Source organism: Mobula birostris, chromosome 4 (assembly GCF_030028105.1).
Source record: "Mobula birostris isolate sMobBir1 chromosome 4, sMobBir1.hap1, whole genome shotgun sequence".
In the NCBI taxonomy this organism is placed as follows: Eukaryota; Metazoa; Chordata; class Chondrichthyes; order Myliobatiformes; family Myliobatidae; genus Mobula; species Mobula birostris.
The window spans coordinates 174061987-174086848 of record NC_092373.1 but is presented as its reverse complement, the minus strand read 5'-3'; the positions used below and the strand labels follow the sequence as shown (position 1 = coordinate 174086848).

Below are 24862 nucleotides of genomic sequence, written 5' to 3'. Positions count from 1 at the left end.
ATGACTTGGTCTGCACAGCCATCTGTGGCACAGAATTCCACAGATTCAGTACCCTCTGGCTAAAGATATTCCTCCTCTACTCTGTTCTAAAGGGAAAGTCTTGTACTTGAGGTTGTGCCTTCTGCTCCTAGACTCCACCCCCCCATGGGAAGCATTCTCCATGGCCACGCTGTCTAGGCCTTTCAATATTCAATAGGTTTCAATGAGATCACCCCTCATTCTTCTGAACTCCAGTGGTACTTTCACCAGGGGTCAGTGCACCTGGTACTCTAGTTTGTAGTGTAATTCGGTTTACTGTCTATTAATTATTTGTACGATGTGAGGTCTCTGTGTTAACATTACAGGAGCTGGAGAGGCTTCGAGAAGAAAACTTTCGACTCCATCAAGCAGAAGGGGGGAGAACTCCCAATGGGTCCCACAAATCGGACAGGTATTTTCATATTTGTTGTGTCAGTGTCAAATGTGTGGGACTAATTCTGTGTAGCAGGTAGAACATGGAACAGCATAGCTCAGGAACAGGCTCTTTGACTTACCATGTCTGTGCCGAGCAGGGTGCTTAACCAAACTAATGCCATCTGCCTGCATACAGTCTACACCCCGACATCCTCTGCCTGTTCATATGTCTGTGTAAATGCATCTGCTTCCACAGTCTACATCCCGACATCCTCTGCCGGTTCGTATGTCTGTGTAAATGCATCTGCTTCCACAGTCTACATCCCGACATCCTCTGCCGGTTCGTATGTCTGTGTAAATGCATCTGCTTCCACAGTCTACATCCTGACATCCTCTGCCGGTTCGTATGTCTGTGTAAATGCATCTGCTTCCACAGTCTACATCCTGACATCCTCTGCCGGTTCGTATGTCTGTGTAAATGCATCTGCTTCCACAGTCTACATCCTGACATCCTCTGCCGGTTCGTATGTCTGTGTAAATGCATCTCTGCTTCCAGCACCTACCTGGCAGATCGTTCCAGCCACTTGCCACTCTGTGTAAAGAAACTTTTCTCGTACATCTTATACAGCAACAGGCCCTTTGGTGCACAAGAGCTGAACTAATTAAACCAGTAATTAAGCCAAAGTAAATTCAACCCTGATGCCTGCGCAATGTCCTTATTCCTCAATTTGGTGCATGATCGTGTCTAAATGCCTCTTAAATGTTACTATTGCTTCCAGCACTGTTCCAGGCACCCATCAACGCAACTTGCCCTGTACATCTCCTTTAAGCTTTCCTCTTCCCACCTTAAAAGTATATCTTACAGTATTTGACAATTCCATTTGGAGGTGGGGGAAGACTCTTACCATCTTCATACTTTATTGTCGCCAAACAATTGATACTAGAACATACAATCATCACAGCGATATTTGATTCTGCACTTCCCACTCCCTGGATTACAAATCGATAGTAAATATTAAAAATTTAAATTATAAATCATAAATAGAAAATAGAAAAATGGAACGTAAGGTAGTGCAAAAAAACCGAGAGGCAGGTTCGGATATTTGGAGGGTACGGCCCAGATCCGGGTCAGGATCCGTTCAGCAGTCTTATCACAGTTGGAAAGAAGCTGTTCCCAAATATGGCTGTACGAGTCTTCAAGCTCCTGAGCCTTCTCCCGGAGGGAAGAGGGAGAAGAAGTGTGTTGGCTGGGTGGGTCGTGTCCTTGATTATCCTGGCAGCACTGCTCCGACAGCGTGCGGTGTAAAGTGAGTCCAAGGACGGAAGATTGGTTTGTGTGATGTGCTGTGCCGTGTTCACGATCTTCTGCAGCTTCTTCCGGTCTTGGACAGGACAACTTCCATACCTCACATAATTTTAAACTTCTTTCTGTTCTTCCCTCTGTTGCCAGTGCTCCAGGGAAATCAAGCCAACCACCCCTTGTAGCTAGTTCTCTCCAATGCAGGCAACATCCTGTCTGTTATTTAGGATTCAATGCCTGAAACTATTATTTTCAGTGCAGGTTATCTTGGGGGGTGGGGTGGGGGTGGAATTACTGAGCAATGAGTACAGAGGGAGTATACATAACTTGTTAAACAAATACATTCTCTCCTACAAGTGCCATCTGAGCTGCCAGTTAAAATTAATGTATTCACCAAAATCCAAAGATGATGAAAGAAAGTATTTTGCTATATTTTTACTGAGCTTTTCCGTGCACTCACAAAAGCCTAGAGATGGAATCCATTGGTGCACTGGAGGCTGGAAGTTCTGGGTGGAATGTTAAAGGGTCTCGACCCAAAACTTCGACTGTCCATTTCTTAACGTTGATGCAACCTGACTCGTTGAATTTCTTCAGCCTTAGTGTGTTGCTCCAGATTCCAGTACCTGCGATTTCTTGTGTCTCTGGAATGTTCTTCCTGGCTGGTTGGTGTGTGGTTTTGTCTGTGTAGAATAAAGCTGTCCTGCTTCACAACTGACAAGAGGTGCCTCCCAAGCACAGCCAATTGTACCTCCTAGTTCTCTGCCCGACCCTCTACCTTACTGCTTTCCCTCCCTCACTACTCTTTCGACAGGTTAGCAAACCTCAATAATTTCACAGAAGTTCATTTGTCAAAAACAAAATTGAAATATTTTCTTTTGAAAATTTTAGGTCAAATTCAGAAACAGAAGTAGAAACTGTAAGTATATATTGTTTCTTTTAAATAATTTTGCATCGTCTTAAACACAAAGCCGCAGTTTTTAACTATTACGTTTCTTGTCACAGGGACCCAGTGGCTCGGTACCGGAATGTGAAGAGAATGTGATTTGCAAACTCTGTCAGGAGGAAGCCTCCCTAAACAGGCCCAAGGTACAAGACTGATCTGCAATCCATCCGCAACTCTGCCAGCCCGTTAAGTTCTGACCATAACCTCTTTCATTACTATCCACATGCAGAGTATGCATTTACAGCAAGAGGAGACAAGCTTAAAGGAGTATTTAATGATTACTTTGCATCAGTACTTACCAAGAAAAAAAATATGGAGGACCAGGAGATCAGTGCTGAGTGTGTAAATATGTCTGGGTGTTTGGAGGTCAAGGAGGAGGAAATGTTGGGCCTCCGCATGAGTATTAAGGTGGATAAGTCCCCCAGGCCTGATGGGATTGCTGAAGGAGACAGGAAACAAGATTGTTGGACCCTAGGCCAGTGCCTTCATGTCCTCTCTAGCCACAGGCAAGGTCCTGGAGGACTGTCGAGTGTTGAATGTTTACCTCTAAGAAACGAACAAGGGAAAATCCTGGGAAATATAGACTGGTGAGTCTCATGTCAGTTGTAGGGAAATTGCTGGAGAAAATCCTTTGGGATAGGCTATACGAGCATTTGGAAACCCACGGTCTAATTGGGGAGAGCCGGCATGGCTTTGTGCGTGGCAGGTTGTGCTTTGCTAACTCGATTGAGTTTTTCTGACAAGATGATGAGAGAGATTGATGGGGGTAGGGCAGTGGAAGTTGTCTACATGGATTTTGGTAAGGTGTTTGACAAAGTCCCTCATGGGAGGCTAATCCAGAAGATTAAGATGAATGGGATCCACAGCGAATTGGCTGTTAGATTCAGCACTGGCTTACATATAGAAGACAGAGGCTAGTGGTTGGAGGGACTTATTCAAGCTGGAGTTCTGTAATTAGTGGTGTTCTGCAGGGATCTGTGCTGGGACCTCTGCTATTTGTGTTGTATATAAATGACCGGATGAAAATGTAGATGGGTAGATTGGTAAATTTGCAGATGATACCAAGATTGGTGGAGTTGTGGATAGTGTAGAAGACTGGCAAAGAATACAGCACAATGTGGACCAGTTGCAGATAAGGGCTACGAAATGGCAGATGCAGTTTAACCCAGATAAAAGTGAGGTGTTGCTCCTCAGTAGGGCAAGTGCAAGGACACAGTACATTGTTAAGGGCAAGGTCCTTGAATGTTGCTGAGCAGTGAGATTTTGGGATCCAAGTTCATAGCTCTTTGAAAGTGGCTACACAGGTCGATAAGGTGGTTAAGAAGGCTTATAGAATGCTTGCTTTTATTAGTTGAGGCATTGAGTTCAAAAGTCAAGAGGTTATATTGTAACTTTATAAAACTAGTTGGGCCACATTTAGAGTCATACATACAGTTCTAGTCACCCCACTATAGGAAGGATGTTGAGGCTTTGGAGAGGGTGCAGAAGAGGTTTACCAGGATGCTGCCTGGTTTAAGAAGGCATATGCTATCACAAAAGGCTAGCTAAACTTGGGTGGTTTTCTCTGGGGCACCGGGTGCTGAAGGGAAATTTGATAGAGGTTTAGATTGAGAGGCATAGGTAAAGTGGACAGAGTATCTGTTTCCAGGATTAAAATGGCTAATACCAGAGGGCATGCATTGAAGGTGATGGTGAGGGTTAAGTTCTTCACTCAGAGTCATAGATGTCTGGAGTGTGTTGTCTGGTATGGTCACCATCACAGCTTGTCACAGCAGACAGCCAGCCACTCTATAGTGTTGTTTGGTTGATGTTGAGCAGGTCAGTGTCAGCTAAATCAGGTGAGAGTGGGCAGTTGTGCAGAAGGTGTCCAATGTTCTGCACCCTTTCGCCACACTCACAGGATTCGCTGGTCTTTAAACCCCACTTCACCACATTGTCTCCCGTCCTACAAACTCCTGCTCTTGCTCTGTTGAGAGTGCACCACTTCCGTCTGTCAAGCAGTGCCCCGTCAGGCAATATTTCTTTGGGGTCTTGCACTGTGTTGTTTGGTGGGGTTCTGGCTTCTGTTTGTTGCCAGAGGTCAATCCTGTATGTTTGGGGGGATGTTCCATGTGGTAGTTCCTCCACTGTAGCAATGCTTTTCCTCTATTTTAGGCGGTTGGAAACTGGCACATGATGGTGTAGTGGATGCCGAGGATCCGAGTTCTGTTTACCTTTTTCAGTTTTCGTTGTGGCGTGTCTTCGGATCTCTGGGGGTGCACAGTATGCTGCAGGTGCATAGCTGAGTGCTAGGGCAGTTGATCTAAGTCAGGAACGTTCACGCCGTTACCATTAATCCGAAAGGAGACCAATCCTGACATTACACGCCAGACCAAGTGATCCAGTGGGTGGTAAAAGGATAAACCCTCGGCCCACTGGAAATCATGAAAATCGTCTAGTATGGTGGTAGAGGCGAATCCATTGGAGGTTGTTAAGAGATGTTTGGATAGGCACATGGATGTAGGGAAGATGGAGGGATTTGGACATGATGCAGGTAGGAGGGATTTAGTGAGTGGATGTTTTTGATTTGGCACATTTTATTATGCTGTACTGTTGTATGAGATGTGAAGGGTTTTTTTGGTGTACAGTAGGTGCCTGAGGTGGTAGTGATAGAAGCAGATACAGTAGGAGCATTTGAGAGGCAAAAATGGACATGTTGCTCCATAATTATATGGATCATGTACAAGAAGACAGTTTAATTTAGAATTTTTTTGCATAGACATGGTATGATGTACTGTACTGTTCTATGCGCCATCTCCTTCAAGCCCACTGTCATCTCTTTACCATCACACCTTTAATATGCTTGGTTATAGGAGTAGGGGGAAATGTGATATCCAAGCTTGACTCCTGAGCAGTCTCTACACCACTCTTTACTGTGGCTTTTCCTCTCTTTCAGAAGCAATGCAAAAGCTGTCAAGGAATCTTCTGCAGTGCGTGTGCTGTAAATGAGTTGCCTCTCCCGTCCTCCTTGGAGCCTGTGTGTGTGTGTAATCCCTGCCACGTGATGCTGTTACAACAGTACTCAACACCACCCTGACAGACTACAAATGGAGTCCGCAGAGAAGCACTCTGTCCTCAATGTGAAGTGTTGGACAAAATCAGCGTGCCATTCCTACTGTGCACACTTTCCCTTGAAAAAGGAACTATTGTTTTGATGACACGTCATTGGGAACCTTGTTAATGGTGTTTGTAACTTTCAGGAAGACTATATACCTGGACTCTTGCCACATCAAATTGTTGTCTTCTGGCCCATGAATGGTGTAACCAAAAAAGGTATCAGGTGAGGGGGCTGAAAACCGGATTAACTTAGTGTGGTAAAACACCGAGACATGTTTTAAAAATCATCATTTTGAATTCTGGTAATGCTATTTAATAATTCTAATCCTTACCAGATGAGGCCAGGTTTCCGATCTATGGCCTAAGTGATGTGGCAGACCCATGTGGGTGTAGTCAAGGTGACTATGCCAACCTTGGATGTTCTCTAGTTTCCCACATCCATCCCTCTCACTGAGGGTATTGTTATTTTGACTTTTCATTCTTTGACCAAATGTGAATTTCAGTTGTGTGCTAATATGTGTTTAAACCACCTCTCTGTAGGTTGGACTGAGCTGGAATTGTCTGTTGGTAAAGAATCTGGATCTTGTCCTTGCGTCAGTGAATAGTTCACTTTGTAAACCAGTATGCTTTTGTAAACCAGAATAAATGTGCAACCCACTGAGAACACAGGACACTGCTGGAGAGAAACAGTTAAAAGTCAGATCTGTTTTCTGTCAGCTTTTTTGCTTTTGAATTTCAGCATCTGTAATGTTTGACTATCTTTTCAGTCAAAGCACTGATCAAAGATGACTTCTGTGTTGGTGATCAAAGTGAGGTTCAAAGCTGTATGGTATACACTACCTCCTACTACAATGTAATTTAGATATATTCAAAAGACAAAAGTTTTCTTGACAAGTTCCTCATTTCACAGGACTTTAAAAATGAATGTACAGAAGGTATTTAGTGACCAAATGAATTTTATAGTCAACTATTTTTCTTATTTGATTCAAGGACCTGATATACTCCACAACATTAGTAGCATTTGTTAACTCCTTTATACAAAACTGGGCAATTGTAAAAAATTTTGCACTGCATTGGGGAAGGAGCAGGGACTAGAATATCTCTATGAGGGAGTAGTTGTTTGCTGCCTGGGTACAACTGGATATCCTGATTGTTGTATGAATAAACATTTGCTTTGTGCGTACACACCTGTGGTTCAGTGATTTCCCTCCAAGGTATTCCTTTTTTTTAAATTTTATTTTTATTTGGATAAGGAATTCACAAATATCTTGTACTTTTTTCACACATATAACCTTTTCCATTTTTTTATATGTATAAAACTACTATTATTTATACATTCTTAAGTACATATTGAGATGATATAAAAGGAAAATAAACATTTAAATAGATAATTATGTACTGTGGTAAATCTAACCTATTAGGCTAAGTAATGGAATTAGTCGTTAAGAAAAATGGTAATAATAGTTTCCATATAACCCTTCTGGACCATTTCCACTGGTCCAAAATGTTGTATATAAGCCTATGTATCAACCATTGTAGGTGTTTATATCCTAATTTGTTCATGCTTGCTCCTGCCCGCAGACATAATTATCCAATCCCTATGTACTTATTTACTTAATTTTTTCATTTTTTTTATCCCTTTCCCAAATCTTTCCCTTTACTTGTGTTAATTTTCTATTTTCCAAAAGAAAACAAAAAAAAAACAAACATTTAGACTAGGGGTGCTTACGTTAGCAATATTACTGTGTTGATGAGAAGAGCAGTATAAATCATTAGGAGAGTCATCTAAAGTCTGCTCGCATTGGGGTTATATATTCAATCTATTCCAGATTTGATAAAATTTTTCTTTTTGAGTTCTCAGGGAGTAAGTCAACTTTTCCATTTTAAATATTTCCAAGATAATTTCGTACCAATCTTCTAATGTAGGTGGTATTGGATTTAGCCATTTTCTAGTGATTGATTTCTTACTTGCTGCTAAGAGGGCCTGCAGCAACTTTATATCTTTCTTCTGTTCAAGAAACAATACATGCCTCGAATAGAGCGTCTCAAAGTTCAGAAGTATCTGGGACCTAAGTACCTTAACTGATGTTCTATGAATACCTTCCCAAAATAGACTTAATTTAGGGCAATCCCAAAAAATATGAAAATGATTTGCCTCCTTGGAGCCGCACCTTCTCCAACACATCACATTTGTATCTTTATATTTTTCCTGATGTGGGGTCTTGAAGTATCTTATAATGTTTTTCCAACAATGTTCTCTCCAAGTCAAAGAATTAGTCGAGGACCATTGAAAGCTGCAGATTTTCTCCCAAGCCTCCTCTGAAAGTACCAACCCCGCTTCTTTCTCCCACTTCTCTTTAATATACAATGTATTTACATTTTTAGCATGGGAGAGTGCATTATATAATCGAGAAACTGATTTACTAGGTATTGAACTGCAAGCGGAATTCAGAATCTTGAAAAATTCTAATTCTACTGTTGATAGGTCTGTATATCTACAACTCTGGTTAATAGTTTCGTACTTGAAGGTACCTAAAAAAGTCATTATGTTCTAGGCCATGTTTGTCCTGCAGGATTTGGAAACTTTGTAATACCCTTTTATCTATAAATGAGAGGTAGGTTGTAAGACCTTTCTTTATCCATAGCTCAAATCTTTTATCTCCTCTGTTGGGAAGGAATTCGGTATCATATGCACACCATCTAAAGAGTTTTAACATGTTATTAATTCCACATGAATTAACCACCTTCTGCCATACTTTTAATGTAAGATTTATCCAAGCGTTTTTAAATTTTTCCAACTGGGCCATCAATCCTTTGTCAGCTATTGAGGCCTGAAGAGGAAAACTGTCAACTAATCCAAATTCTATTTCCTTCCATCTAGCCTTATATTCCCTATTACACCAATATAACAGAGGGGTTATCTGTGAGGCATAAAAATAATTTCTCAGGCAAGGAAGAACCATACGTCCTCCTTCTGACGTCCTCCTTCCTTCCCTAACTGTAAGGTGTTATATCGAATTCTAGGTTTCTTTCCTTGCCAAATGAAGCGGGAAATCCATTTGTCCCATTCCCTGAATTGATTATCATCCACCTCCACCGGTAAAGTACGGAAAAGATACAATAACTGAGGAAGAATATTCATTTTTATAGTATTTATCCTTGAATTTAAACTTAAAAAGGGGATAAGATTCCATCTATGCATATCTGCTTTTATCTCTGAGATTAATGGCCCATAATTTACCTGTGACAGTGTTGAAAGATCCTTCGGCAGAGTTATTCCTAAATATTTTAATGATTTAGCTTCCCACTTAAGATCATATGTATCCTGCAATTTTTTGGATGGTGTATAATTTAGGGACATAACCTGAGTTTTCTTTACATTTATTTTATAACCTGATATTTTCCCAAAGTCATCCAACAGTGTAAACAATCCTATAAATGATTTTTCTGGTTCACTCAGATAGACCAAAACATCATCTGCGAATAACGCCACTTTCTGTTCAATCCCTGCCACCTTTTACGATTTCGCTCTGTCTTATTAGTTGGGCAAGCAGTTCAATATATAGTGCAAAAAGGAGAGGAGAAATTGGGCATCCCTGTCTAGTGCCTCTCTCTAAGATGAAGGAGTCAGAGAGGTCCCCATTTATCTTAATTCGGGCTGTAGGGCTGTCATATAGAGTCTGAATTTTAATAAACTTTTCTTGAAAGCCGAATCTTCCTAACACTCTGTATAGGAATGCCCAACTAACCGAATCAAAAGATTTCTCAGCGTCCAATCCTACTACCATTGTCTCTGTCTCGTTCTTATTAACCTGTTCTAATATGTGTAGAGTTCTCCTTATGTTGTCCTGTGTTTGTCTTTGTTGAATAAATCCAGTCTGGTCTAAGTGGATTAGGCCAGGTAAAAGCTTTTCCAATCTGCGCGCTAATATAGATGTAAATAGTTTGTAATCTAAGTTAAGAACACTAATTGGCCAATAATTGCCACATTCTAGTTTATCTTTACCCTCTTTAGGAATAACTGAAATAATCGCTTCTCTCCAGGAAGGTGGAGTTTCTCCTCTCTGCAAGATCCAATTAAAGGTGTTAAGTAGTAATGGGGCTAACTGTGTCTTCAGGGACTTGTACCACTCTGAGGTAAACCCATCAGAACCCGGGGACTTTCCAGCCTTTAACCTAGAGATGGCCACGTTCAGTTCTTTGACAGTTACTGGTTCTAATAAACTTTCATTTTGTAAATCTGTAAGTTTAGGTAGATCTAAAAAATTCAATACACTGTCTATATAGGGCTCACTGGGGGCCCGGGGTTGGGAGTACAGCTCTCGATAATATGTTTCAAAACTCTCTTGAATCTTCCCTATTGTACTCTCCACAAGCTTTGTCTTTGGATTCTTTATTTTATGAATTGTATTGTCTGCTTGTTGTTTTCGTAATTTATATGCTAATAATCTAGCTGATTTACCTCCTACTTCATAATTCTTTTGTCTCAGGTAAAGAAAATTTCTTTGAGTTTCCAAGGTATAAATATCGTCAATTTCACTTTGCAATTTCCTAATTTCCTGTTTTCGATTTGAATTATTTGTTGCTATCTACAACTTGAAGTTGTTTTAATTTTCCTTGAAGGTCTGCTAATTTTTGTGCATTGATTTTTTTCACGTGAGTGGTAATGGAAATAATTTTCCCTCTCAGTACAGCTTTCAATGTATCCCATAAGATCACTGGTGATGTTTCTCCCGTGTCATTAAGGTCTAGATATTCTTTGATTTCTCCCCTTAATCTCTCCATTACTTTCGGGTTATTGAGTATATGTGAGTTTAGCCTCCATAGTGTTTTCCTCATTTTCCTTTCCAGGATTAGAGACATAGAGACTGGGCTATGATCTGACAGATCAATTGTTGCAATATTACAGTTTTTTATCCTGAGTCTATCTGTATTAAAGATAAAGAAATAGTCTATCCTTGAATAGGCTGAATGAGGGAAAGAGTAATATGTATAATCTTTACTAGTAGGGTGTAATTCCCTCCAGACATCTATAATTCCCAACTCCTCCATCAATGAATTCACTTTCCGAGTCAGAGGTTTATTCTGAGTAACTATTCTTGAAGAATCTAATATAGGATTTAATCTAATATTAAAATTCTCTCCACAAATTACTACCCCTTGAGAACTGACCATTAGGTCAAAAATATGTCTATAAAATGACCATTCACAACCTGGAGGAGCATAAACATTCAGCAATGTTATTTCTGTATCTTCTATTTTTCCTGTGATTTTTACGAACTGTCCTTCTTTGTCTCTAGTCTCTGAAATATGTTCATAATTAAGAGTACTTGATATTAAAGTGACTCAATTTATATGATGAATAAAATACATGCTTAAAGCCCATTCTTTTTAATTTTCCATGTTCGGATTGGCTCATATGTGTTTCCTGGAGGAAAGCTATTTGTGTCCCCTCTTTTTTCAATTTAGACATAATCTTATTTCTTTTAATTGGATTCAAAACCCCATTAACATTATAGGAAATTATTTTTACCAATTCAGTTTGCATTTTTCTCTAGTAGAAAAAAAAACTCTCCTTTTCTAACCAAACAGTAAGCAATCCCTTCTCAACAGTAAACCAAGACATAACCACACCCTAGACATTTTTGAACGTGCAACATTTGAAAATTTTTCCCGACTTCCCACAGTGAGGCCTGAGCACCGACCCGCCTCAGTTCAGAGGGATAACCCCTATCTTCACCCTGTGTTAGAGGGCCCTCAGCAGTTTGAATAATCATAGAGAATTTTCTCCTATTTATGTCTCGACCATATTGCTATCATTCAAGTTATTCCGTCTAGTTTATTTTCAGTTACCAGTTTTCATTTTACCTTTAAGTCCGATTTACTCTTTTCAGTCATTTCTCTTAATTAATCTGTGTTCTCTGTACATTCGCGTCTGAATATTTGCAGCTTTTCCTTGTAGTTTGACACTCTGGTTCGAGTGGAGCGTCCTCGCCCCACTAACTGCCACGACTTCTGCCGAATCCTCTCCAGTAGCGACTCCGGTTGGGTGATAACTTTAATAGGTAGTCCCCGGTCCGCCAGGTCCAACGTTGCCTCCTCCAACGTAGCGTGAGTTTTTGTCCCTTCGTCGTAAAAGACTCTCAGCCGAGCTGGATACAGGGTCTGGAATCTGATGTTGTTTTCCTTCAGGACTCTCTCCGTGTTTCCGTATATTCCTTCCGTCTGGCAAGAATCCCCGGTGCGTAGTAGTGGTCTAAACTGATTTTACAGTTGTTCCACATGAAACCTTTCTCTTGCCATGCCCTTTTAAGCACCTCTTCCTTCATTCTGTAACTGAGAAATCTGACCAGAATCGATCTGGGCTGGGCGCCTGCTGGAGGCTGTGGTGCCAACGCGCGGTGAGCTCTTTCTATCTGTAGGTCTCTTGCGGCCAGTATATCAAGGTTCTCCCTAAGTAGTTTCTCCACGAAGGTAATCATCAATCCGGGTTTACCTTCAGTTCCTTCCGGAACTCCGTAAGTCCTCACATTTTCCCTTCTCGAGTGGCCTTCTTGATCTATTAGTTTCCACTGGAGCTGGTCTTGCAGCTTCAGCATTTCTGCCATCACCTCCTCGGCGTTTTGTAGCTTTTCTTCAATTCCAACAATCCTCGCTTTGGCTTCATCTATCCGCGAGTTAGTTTTTACTATTTCTCCTTTAATATCTTCCAGCTGTTTGCTGTTATCTTGTCGGAACTCGGGACTCTCTCCAAGAATCAAGGACAGAGTCACCGATTCCCCCTCATTATCTCCGTCCTGGCTTGCCATGGGGAAGCTAGGCCTGTCGCCTTGTTGCGTCTCTTTATGTTTACCAGCCTTCGGAGCGGACTTTTTAATCTTGTTCTTAGACATCATCCTTGCCCCTTTTATTAATATAGTTATGCAATATTAAGTATTTGTCTAAATTCGATTATGGGGCAGTTTACCTTTTTTGTCGAGAGACCTTTTCCTTATGTCGCTATTCCCTTGATGACCCGGAAGTCGAGCCCCCCTCCAAGGTATTCCATTCTCAACCCTGCTATACTTTGATGTCAGGGGCAGAGCAAAATAATCTGTCTGTTAAATACCAAGGAATTTGGCATTTCTGGCCTGGTAATATAGTGGCTACCACAATGATCACTAACTGCTGTTACCTGCAAGGAGTTTGTACATTCTCCACCCATGTTCCAAAGATGTCCAGGGCTATGTTGGCAACACTTGCACAAGTCTAATCTGTAATGCTTAGCAATCTTTTCAGTCAAAGCACTGACCAGAGATGACTTCTGTGATGGTGATCAAGGCTACCTCATACTACAATGTAGTTTAGATATAAACATGAGACAAGTCTTATCTACATACTCCAGGATTCGGTCAGTGCACCTAGAAAATACAACCTCCTAGGTTAGAGTAGGTATTCTAAACAAGAACACAACCCAGTGACCAGCTTGCAACTTTCCAGTTCTCTTTTTTTAAAAGAAAGGGAACTGTTTTTGTGAACATTGATTGTCTAAGAAGATATTTATTGTGGGTGCACTGTACATATGTTTAACCCATTTGATTATGCTGTGAGGAAAACTCCATGTATATAGCAAAGGACATCCTTTGCAGGTTACTGCAAACTTACATTTTTAAATCAATGCTACCAAACAATTCAAACTGTTGTAAAGCAATGTAAACTTGTTAAAATGCCTGGATTTATTTTATCAAGTAATGTAACATTAAAACGTGTTACAAGAGGCATAATTTGCAATATAGGCTACTTGGAGTACCGAAACAAAAATCAATTTCCTCTTTGTTAATGATATTGATGAGTAGGTCACAGTTGCTCCAACTGGTTTCGATACAACTTCAAGCTCCAAAACCAGGTTTGTTAGTTTTGCCTAGTGTTTAGGTATCCGCTCAAGTGGAAAGCTTCACTACCAAAGGCAGAACCATTTCCAAATCAGTGATCGTTTACCTCTCTTCAGAACCTGAAACAAAATCAATGATCAGTTAGTGAATTATTTCACTTGAGGGTCAGGGATCTGCAAATGAGATCAACAGCTCTCAGACAACAGGTGATGAGCAATAATAGTGGTGACTACAGCATGGAGCATCTCTGGACTTTGTGGACATGAAACAATGCAAAGTCAATCCCATCCAGCAGGAATGCAAGATAATTCATCTCAGCACCATGCTCCTGCACTAACCCACTATGCAATGGTATATTTACGGATCTGAAGGAAATCAAAACTCCACTAATTTGCTATCCAACCACTTGGAAATTATGGTGGCTCAAGTAGGGTTTGCTGTACTCCTTTGGAAATTTTATCATAAAGACTAAGTTAGTGAATTAAAGGTTTTTTTAAAAATCATCCATCATCCAGCAAATCTGTTTGTCAGGCACTAGCAAACTCAAGTCTGCTGGATTACTGGAGTCTTACTGTTGCTCAATCTCCATAGCACACTTGGGTAGTGAATTCCGAAGATTCACTAACCTGCGAGTAAAAAAAAAAAATTACTCCCCATCTGCATAGCCAACACTTGAAATTCTGATGCTAGATTCATCACCACTCAATATCCTGTGTTGTGCCCTTTTTGGATTACATATATTTCCCTAAACACAGCCTCCCAACCCAAAATGACTCCCTAATTCCTGTTTCCTTCTTTAAGTAATCCTCATACCATGCAAAACTCAACACACACCATGTTCTAATTTTCATTAATAACTTGCTATATGTTACCTTGTGAAAGAGGTCCTAAAATCTGAAATACACTACATCCATTGGTTCCCCTTTATACACTTAGCTGGTTGCAACCCCTATGGTACTACTGTTGGGAAGAAACAGACAACACCAACCAGTACTTTCTTCCCCTGCTGGCTCACAACTCCACCAGAATGATTTCATTCCTCGACTTTCAAAGCCACATTTCCTTCTCTGTCAGTGCCCCCTCCTCGATTTTCCCTCTTTATCTGAAAGTAACCTGGAATACCTTACTCAATGTGGTTACTTTGCAACAATTATCTCTAACTAAACTGCATCCTACTACTACACTCCCCAACTTGGGGTCACAGTTAACTGGCTCACTATCTCTACAGTCCCTGCTCTCATTTACACAGCCTGCAATATCCAGTACCTGTAGCATATATCTGCCAAACTTGTAATCACACCCTCTTGCTGAGCGATTCTTCAGTTCTTTATCAATAAGCTTGTGATTGCCTCCGGAACAACGCACTCAGATCTTAACCCCACACCCACATCTTGATGCAATATTTAAATCTTGGACCCCAGTAAATGAATTGACCACAGTTTGAGTTGTAAATATTTACTGCCATGGATTGCAATGATTTCCACCAACTTGAGCATACTGCATTGCATCATATTACCTGTTCTCACTTGCCTGTAATTATATACACAATACAATATGCTCATTCAAAACACTTGGTAGACATTACACTCAATGGGCCCCACACCCCATACTGCAGTGCTCACCACAAAGAACAGCCCATTTAGCCTAACAGATCCATGCCCTCAGTACCAGCACAAGTACTTCACCAGCAAATCCTTCCATTTCTCCCTCTCATTCCTCTCTAATTCTTGCAGATCTTCCTCTTTTGAAGACCTCTGATATTTACATCGTCTCTTCCCTAAGATTACAGGTGTACAGAGTAGTGAAGAGTTACTCACCACAAGGTGAACTTTAAAAACTGTATCAGGTTACTTCTCAGTCTACTTTATTTTAGAAAGACCTAGCCCATTCAGTTGCTCCAGTATAAATTGGTGGATTATCCTGTGTGGACACCATTGTAGCTTTCAACAACTTGTGCATTTCGGCATGAATACAAAACACACTGTAGTGTCAACCTTATGTTCCACTGGCATGCACAGTTGCTTTAATGCACACTTGTACAGATGCAATGCCGCACATAATGAATGCTTGCCATCAACTAGATTGGCTGCAGGTAGCAATCAGGTATAAAGGATTAACAGTTAGCCCACCCAAAAAAACTGTGCATTGTTAAACAGCAACAGAACCCCAAGAACCCCAACCCACAGGAATGCAAGAAGCTGCAGAGAGTAGTGGACTCAACCCAGTAGATCATGGGAGAATGCCTCCGTCCACCATCGTTGCTATCTATATGAGGTGGCAACAGCTATCATCTAAAATCCCCACCATGCCAGCCACAGCTACCATTGGGCAGGAAGCACAGAAGCCTAAACTCCCACACCACTAGGTTCAAGAACAGCTACAAGCATTTAGTTCTTGAACCAACTGGCAAAACCCTAATTACCACCTCAGTACTGCCACACTAACCATGTTGCATAGAATGGAATGTTTTAATTGTGTTCTTTCTTTTAAAAACTTCATATAATTTATGTTTTTGTTGTGTTGTATCTCTAATACTGTGTGTCTGTGACATTGCTGCTAGAAGTTTTCTTTTGCACTTCTGCATACATGTATATTCATTTGACAATAAAGTTGACTTTGAAGAGTTCCCAGTGTTTGTCCAAACCTGCTCTTAGTACATCAGGGTCGGGAAGAAGTTAATCAAACAATTCACAGACAAAAACACTTGTCTAAAAAGGAAAGCCCTGCCCTGAATCAAACTAATCCAGGAACAACTCCCTGCAGCTTCTTTTTGTACCAAGATCTTGGCATAGAGCTACAATCTCTAAAGACATTACCTTTCTCTTGATTTCCTTGATCATTATGTCTGGTGGGAATCCCCGAGCAAAACGAGTTCAGGTAGAGTTCTATGTAGCGATGTTCTGCATCAAAGAGAATCAGAAGCCAACAGCTGCAGTAAATGAACCCAGTAGTTATCAAGTTAATGCCTGAACAACATCCAGCATGACTAAGTACAGTAAGCAAGCTGTACGACTCACATAACACTCCCTCTTAACAATCCCTACTCCCACTCCCATCATCAAAAGTGAAACCAAAAGACTGGGGGGTGGGGTGGGGTGGGGGGGAAGAAGCTGGTTTCAGTGATCACAGCACTAAATATAGAAAATAATAATAACATGCTTTTGTGTATTATATTACTAAAACCTCTCCAGGGAATATAGGGACAATCAAAACCTATCCATTTTAAGGGGAAGTGTAGAAGCCCTTGTAACACAGCAGGAATCAATTCATTTATGTGAAATAGGACAATTTTTTTCCCCAGGATGGAGACAGAAGGTGGCTAGAAAGAACTGGGATACTGATCGGTTCCAGTCTGTGGACTCTGGGCACAAATTCCCTGCCACACTTGTCATATCTTTCCTGTGATGAGTTTTTTTTCCTTACCAGACTGAGTGTAGCATGTACATATTTTCTAGTTTCACATAAATGAGAAATGATCCTTGGCAGAATTTGGTGCTGAGAAGAGAGTACATCCAGAAGTTGATCGAGGGGTAGCTCATGTAGGATTGAGATAAGAAGAAAACTCTTCACTTGAAGGCTTGAATCTTCTGAATTCTTCACTCAAGGGCAATGGACACAGTCACTGAGTATAGATAAGGCTGAGATCAACAGTTTGTTGGGAATCTAAACAATGCGGAAGTTCAGAAGGGTTACAGTATGGATGATGGTCGTTCAACAGCTGTTTTACGTCACAGCATTCCAGCTAGGCCTGTCCTACAAATTCTCTCCAATCAGAATGTTACAACGGAACCCATTAACCCTCATGATGCAGAATTATTTTTCCTCATATCCATTTTGGTTTTCTTGCCACTCATTTTTATTCCACATCCCTTGAATCTTTGTTCCTCGATCAGTTTCAATTTTCACTTCACCTACATGATTTTAAATCCTCTATCAGATCCTCTCAATTTGTGTTCCAAGAACAGCCCCAAACCTTCCACCAGCCATTTCAACTCCACCACATTCCCACACCGACACGCCTGTTCAGATTCCTCTACTGCCCGCTCTCAAAAACTAGAGGACCACCTCATAATTCACATAGGATGTGTCAAACCTGGAGGCATGAACATCAAATTATCAAGTTGCTCCATTTTCCCCAATTTTCTTTCTCTCTCCTCTTGACTCAACTGGCCCCATCACTCTTTCCCCTCCCATAACCTTTCCAACTACCCAAGACACTCACACTCCTCCCCACCTGTTACCCCCTCGATCTCCCTTTTATTCTATGTTTCACCATCCTCTCCTATCAAATTCTATCTTCTTCAGCCGTTTGCCAGTTCCACCTATCACCTCCCAGCTTCTAACATGATTGCCATAAGCAAGAGAAATGCGACATCTGCCCATTCACTTCCTACATCACCTCCATTCAGGGCCCCAAACAGTCTTTCCAGATGAGGCAACACTTCACCTGTGAATCTGTTGAGGTTGGCTATTCTACCTGGTAATCTGGCAGCCACCTCTACATCGGTGAGAACTAACATAAATTGGCAGACCACTTTGTTGAGCACCTCTGTTCCATCCATCAACAGCGGAATTTCTTCGTGGCCAACCATTTTAATTTCTATCCCCAATCTGACACATCAAGTCCATGGCCTCCTCTTTTGCTAAATACAGGCCACTCTCAGGGTGAAGGAGCAACACCTCATATTCCATTTGGGTAGCCTCCAACTTCATGGCATGAATATTGATTTTTCCTTCTGGTAATTTTTCTCCTCCCCCTTCTTCTATTCTCTATTAGGGCCTCTTACCTCTCCTCACATGACTATCACCTTCCGTGATGCCCTCTTTCCCGTCTCCCATGGTCCACTCCCTTCTATCAGATTCCTTCTTCTCCTGCCCTTTACCTTGCCTGCCCACCAGGCTACACTAATGCTAGTCATCCTCCACCCACCCCCCCAAACTTTTTATTCTGGCACCTTCCCCCTTCCTTTCCAGTCCTGAAGAAGAGTCTCAGTCTGAAACATTGACTGTTTATGCATTTCCATAGATGCTGCCTGGCCTGTTGAGTTCCACCATCACCCTCCACTCTTCAACTGGATCCAGCTCTTGCTCTATCCCTTCCCTCTGACTTTTTATAGTGGACATCTCCCACTTTCTTTTTAGTCTAGGTGAATGCTTCTAACCTGCAACATCGATTATCCAATTCCCTCCACAGATGCTTCCTCACTCTCTGAGCTACTCCAGAGGTGTGTTAGTCAAAAGGAAATTCTTCACAATTCTATGTCTGGTCTTCTGGACTGATGGGTCTGTGAGGAATTTCCTGTTGTTCTGTGATCCCAGGATTTTCTCTATACGTTCTGAGGATAGCATACAAGGTATTATCTAATCACAATGGTCTGGCCACCTTGGTATGGCACAGTGCTGATATACTGGTTAGTAAGTTTCTGCCTTTTAGTTTGTCAGAAAAAAATTAAAACTATTTTGATGTATTAAGGGCTCTGATAGAGAACACATAGGAGGGAAATAGATTAGCAAAAGGAGCAACTGGCAAAGGAAGAGCACTTGGTTTTTTGAAACGCAGTGAGCTGTTGTAATCTGGAACACATTGCCTGAAAGACCAGTGAAAGTAGATTCAAAAGGAACTTTCAAAAGAGAACTGCTTAAGTTTTTGCAGTTGAAAACCTAGCAGGCTCCAGAGAAAGATCAGAGGAGGGAGATGACACTTTCAAAGTACTTGGACAACGGGCTGAATACTGCTGTGAATGATCATGTGAAATAAATGGTCTGCACAAGACAGTCCATTTCAGACTTGAGATGCAGTGAAGTTCTTACGCATGTGCGATTTATCTTTTGTCATGGCAGCAACAGCATCTTCATGTGTGGCAAAGTGTACATCTGCTTCTCCAGTGGCTTTTCCGTCAGGTCCGTATTCCACAATAATCCGCACTGGCTTCAAAGGCTGAAAGAACTAGAAGACAAAAGATGTTACACAGCAATATCTCACAAGAGACTTACTGGCATAAAGCATCCTGCACACAAGATTGAAAAGATGGTTTTCAGTTTCTTACATTAAAAATATAACAGAACACGAAACTAATAATCCTGTAGTCTCTCTGCAAATTCATTACCCCTGAGCAGGATTCCGCAGATTTTTCCAGTATTTGCAGTCTTATTTACTTCACTAAATTGTACACTACCTTATTAATATTACACTATTAAAGTGCTATTGAGCTATTAAAACAAAACTTCACGCCATTTAGAAGTTTCTTCCCCCAGGCAGTTAAACTGATCAACCATTCTAGTTAGCCCCACCCCCATACCCCTCTATTACCCCAGTCACTGCACTGTATGTGTTTTACGTTGTGAATGTGTGCAGGTATTTATGTATTTCTGCACACTTTATTCCATATCTGTACATATTTTTACATAATTCTTTATTCTGTTGAATGCTGGCTTTTGCATGTGACGCAACAACAGGGATTGGACATGCTAGAGGCAGGAAACTTGTTCCCGATGTTGGGGGAGTCCAGAACCAGAGGTCACAATTTAAGAATAAGGGGTAGACAATTTGCAACAGAGTTGAGGAAAAACTTTTTCCACACAGAGGGTTGTGGTTCTCTGGAATGCTCTGCCTCAGAAGGCAGTGGAGGCCAATTCTCTGGATGCTTTCAAGAAAGAGTTAGATAGAGCTCTTAAAGATAGCGGAGTGAAGGGATATGGGGAGAAGGCAGTAAAAGGGTACTGATTGTGGATGATCAGCCATGATCACAGTGAATGGTGGTGCTGGCTTGAAGGGCTGAATGGCCTACTCCTGCACCTATTATCTATTGCAACACACCCCAACAATTTCTTAATACACGTAAATGATGAATAAAGTTGATCCTTGACCTGTGTTATCATTCAAAACATCTTAATAAACAATGGCATCTCGTGCAGTGCTCATTTAACTTCCACAACAGATCAGATTGGTGGCAAGAACAGGAAGGCAGATTACTATCTGAATGGTGTCAAGTTAGCAAAAGGAGAAGTACAACGAGATCTAGGTGTCCTTGTTCATCAGTCACTGAAATTAAGCATGCAGGTACAGCAGGCAGTGAAGAAAACTAATGGCATGCTGGCCTTCATAACAAGGGGAATTGAGTATAGGAGCAAAGAGGTCCTTCTGCAGTTGTACAGGACCTGGTGAGACCACACCTGGAGTATTGTGTGCAGTTTTGGTCTCCAAATTTGAGGAAGGACATTCTTGCTATTGAGGGAGTGCAGTGTAGGTTCACGAGGTTAATTCCCGGGATGGCAGGACTGTCATATGTTGAAAGACTGGAGTGACTGGGCTTGTATACAGGTGTCCCCCGCTTTTCGAATGTTCACTTTACGAAACCTCACTGTTATGAAAGACCTAATTAGTTACCTGTTTTCACTAACAGAAGGTGCTTTCACTGTTACGAAAAAAAGCAGCCGCTCTCCCTCGGATTCGGAACGGCATTCTAGCCGGCATCGCTTAAACACGTGCCTGTGAGCAGCCGTTTGCAAGATGAGTTCTAAGATATCGGAAAAGCCTAAAAGAGCTCATAAGGGTGTTACGCTTAGCGTAAAACTAGACATAATTAAGCAATTCGATCGTGGTGAATGAAGTAAGTACAAAGTGAGTTTGGCTTGTGGAAGTTGACGAAGATGATATTGAAGAGGTTTTGGCATCCCATGACCAAGAACTGATAAGTGAAGAGCTGATGCAATTGGAAGGGGAAAGGATAACAATCAAAACCAAATGCAGTAGCGAGCGGACCAAAAGTGAAGTCGTCCAGGAACTTAACGTGAAGCAACTGCGTGAGATTTTCGCTGCAATGATAAAGTACAACTTTAATTTTGAAAGGGTACATCGGTTTAGGGCATATTTGCAAGATGGTTTGAGTGCTTACAAAGAACTGCATGATAGAAAAATGCGTGAGGCTAGCAGTCAAGCAAGCCTTCAGCAGACGACGAACCTCGACCTTCGACATCGAGGCAGGCATAGAAGAAGATGACCTGCCTGCCCTGATCGACGATGAGATGACACCCCAGTGTCCCACCACCCCAACCCCCAGGCCACGGACAGATACCGATTCACAGAGAATGCAGCAGCAGTCGGGACACATCCAGCACATCGTTAAGAAAAAAGCAGAAATAAACAAGCTATTTAATTAGGTGCCATCCGGCATGTAAATGTCGGCCCAGACCAGAGGCGATTGCCGACTGCGTTGCCTCTGATCTGGGCCGACATTTACGTGCCGGGCATCACCTAATTAATTAGCTTGTTTATTTCAGCTTTTTTCTTAAAGATGTGCTGGGTGCGTCTCGGCTACCGCTGTACCCCTGCATGCTTCGCGGATCGGTATCAGTTCGCTGCCCGGAGGTTGGGGGCCACTGCACCACCCCAACCTCTGACGACTCAGTCTAACACACCATCATCAGTGTGCTCGATGTCTTCCCGATTCCCCTGATTCTACACTGTACATACATTATTTCTACTTTATACAGGCTGTGTATTTTTAGGTGTTATTTGGTATGATTTGGTAGCTTCATAGCTTAAAGGTTACTGGAGAGTGCTTGCGCTGTGTTTTCGCTGAGAGCGCTTGCGTGAGATTTTCGCTACAGAGAACAGTGCAGGCAATGATTGTAGATAAGTATTTCTACTTTATATAGGTTGTGTATTTATCATATCATTCCTCTATTACTATATGTTACTGTTATTTTAGGTTTTATGTGTTATTTGGCATGATTTGGTAAGTTATTTTTGGGTCTGCGAATGCTCACAAATTTTTCCCATATAAATAAATGGTAATTGCTTCTTCACTTTACGACCTTCCTGCTTACAAACCGTTTCATAGCAACGCTCTACCTTCGGATGGCGGGGGAAACCTGTACACTGGAATTTAGAAGGATGAGAGGGGATCTGATTGAAACATATCAGATTATTAAGGGATTGGACACGCTAGAGGCAGGAAACATGTTCCCGATGTTGGGGGAGTCCACAACCAGAGGCCGCAGTTTAAGAATAAGGGGTAGACAATTTAGAACGGAATTGAGGAAAAACTGTTTCACACAGAGGGTTGTGGTTCTGTGGAATGCTCTGCCTCAGAAGGCGGTGGAGGCCAATTCTCTGGATTCTTTCAAGAAAGAGTTAGATAGAGCTCTTAAAGATAGCGGAGTGAAGGGATATGGGGAGAAGGCAAGAAAAGGGTACTGATTGTGGATGATCAGCCATGATCACAGTGATGGTGGTGCTGGCTCGAAGGGCTGAATGGCCTACTCCTGCACCTACTGTCTATTGTCTATTGGCCTTTTCAAACAAATAAGCTGCTTTTCAATTAATACCACACTTGCCATTAAGTCAAGTTGTTGGTTTGAAGTCCACGCACATCTATATGTTACTAGCACTGCAGTAGTGGATGACCAGTGATGTAATAGCAGGTGTAAGGATGCAGAACAACTCCAGTTAATGTGTAGCTAAAGATGACCAGATCCATATCTAGTAAGCAAAGGATGCAGCTGTGGCAGGAAATAAATGGGCAGAGGGTTGGGGGATGGTTGGGAGTTAAAGACACAAAATGTAATTGTCAGAGTTCAAGAAATAGTTGATGAGCGTGGAATAGTTGCAGTGGTGTCCATTATTGATATTTGTGATGACTAATTGCTGGCAGTACTCACAGGCAGCAGACTGTTAAGTGTTTAAGTGTATAATACAGGTGCTGGGCTGTACCAGTAGTTTTTCGAAATTAATCTGAGATAACACTGGTAGATCTGCACCTGACGTACACAGTGAACAGACTGACGTACAGCAAAGGAACAGGCCCTCAGCTCAAATGTTGTGCTGAACTAAGTGAGTAATCAAATGTCCAACTGGACCAATTCCTTCTACCTACACTGTGCATACACTTCCATTCCTGCACATTCATAAGCTTATCTAAGAGCCTTCGGAAAACCTCCATCATACTTGCCTCCACCAGCACCCAAAGCAGCACATTCCAGCCATCCACCTGCACTGCAAAAAAAAATTGCCTAACACATCTTTGAACTTATCCCCTCTCACCTTAAACACATGCCCTCTAATATTAGACATTTCAATAGGGAAAAGATACTGAACATCTACTCTAAATTGCTCACTGTCAATTTGAAAACTTACGATGGGGCAAGTGTTAAAGATAATTTGTTTGAAAATATGAACAAGGTAAACACTTACTTTAACAACATCCTGTCCATTAACCCGAAATGGGAGGCCCCTCATATGCACATTATGTACATCAGATCTTTGAATACAGTGATTAGATTCCAAATCATTTTTTGGCAGCTGCACTATTAACCAAAAAAAAAATCACAATTTTGAGAGAAAAGAGTACAAGTTGTTCCTTTACATTAAAATATCAAATATTTTTGGTCACGCTCTACGAACTATGCACATCAGTTTACATGGCACAGTGTACCAATATAGTCAAGTCTTTGTGCAGTCTTAAAATTGCACACATTTGAATCTTATGCAAAAGTTCACAGCTGTAGAACTGCTCTGAGGCACAGTTTATAGAGCGTATCAAGAAGTGAAAGTCAGGCTTATATTTATAACAAGTCAGAACAAATGCAAAATAGTGGCCTATTAAGCACCTACAAACTGTCAACATTTTATGAAATCTGAGCAAATCTGTCTTAATTTTAATTACTTGCTTCGATTTCATATCCCTTAATATTCTTGCCTAACAATAGAAACAGGTCATAGAATATGGACTTTTTAAAACTTAAAACATTTCAGTGTTAGTTAATTCACCAACATTAATACCTCAATTATAATAAAGTCTTTACTAACTGATCAAATTACACACAAGATTTTAAAAATGTCTTGCTGGAACTGCAATTCAATCAACCTTGCAGATGGTAGGAGGCTCTGCTTGTGAGAGATATCCTTACAGAATCAACAGCTTTCACAACATGTGTCTTTCATTCCAGTTAGGCAACAAGGTGCCTTACCGTTCTGGACTCTACCATCTCTTTCCATCATATCTCCATTATCACTGTTACTGTTTACCACAGCACAGCTCTCATTGTCAGTTGCAATTTCCTGCGCAGTGGGACAGCGAGGCATTTTCTTTGAGGGACGGATATACAAACGAAGATCACTCTTGGTGCTTCGGAATATTTCAATGTACCTAGCCAAAAAAATAAAACTGATTGTCAGTGCTATTTGCTGGACAGTTATTTTCTGGTTTGACATCATCCCAAATAGAAATTGATGACTGCATGCCCTCGACACGCTTT

General features: G+C 41.3%; 2 protein-coding genes across 8 annotated transcripts in view; one reads left to right on the top strand and one right to left on the bottom strand.

Annotated features, from left to right (window-relative positions):
- Positions 1-6915, top strand: part of rufy3 (RUN and FYVE domain containing 3) — a 75905-nt gene extending 68990 nt beyond the window's left edge. For all 5 annotated transcript variants that reach the window (XM_072256503.1, XM_072256499.1, XM_072256500.1 and 2 more), the window contains 4 exons: positions 345-430; positions 2582-2609; positions 2696-2779; positions 5572-6915. In XM_072256503.1, coding sequence (XP_072112604.1) covers positions 345-430; positions 2582-2609; positions 2696-2779; positions 5572-5712 — 339 coding nt within the window. In that variant the 3' untranslated portion in view covers positions 5713-6915. The remainder of the gene's footprint in view (positions 1-344; positions 431-2581; positions 2610-2695; positions 2780-5571) is intronic.
- A 6509-nt stretch (positions 6916-13424) lies between these two features.
- grsf1 (G-rich RNA sequence binding factor 1) overlaps positions 13425-24862 on the bottom strand; it is a 33867-nt gene continuing 22429 nt past the window's right edge. Inside the window, exons 6-11 of one of the 3 annotated variants that reach the window (XR_011885807.1) lie at positions 24575-24753; positions 23799-23911; positions 19415-19550; positions 16420-16503; positions 15421-15523; positions 13425-13722 (exon numbers count right to left, since the gene is read on the bottom strand). Coding sequence is in view for 2 of the 3 variants with exons in the window: in XM_072256507.1 (XP_072112608.1) it covers positions 13706-13722; positions 16420-16503; positions 19415-19550; positions 23799-23911; positions 24575-24753 (529 nt within the window). In the remaining variant the exon portion in view is untranslated. Of the gene's footprint in view, positions 13723-15420; positions 15524-16419; positions 16533-19414; positions 19551-23798; positions 23912-24574; positions 24754-24862 lie in introns of those variants that run through there. The other 2 variants (XM_072256507.1, XM_072256508.1) reach the window with 2 other exon arrangements.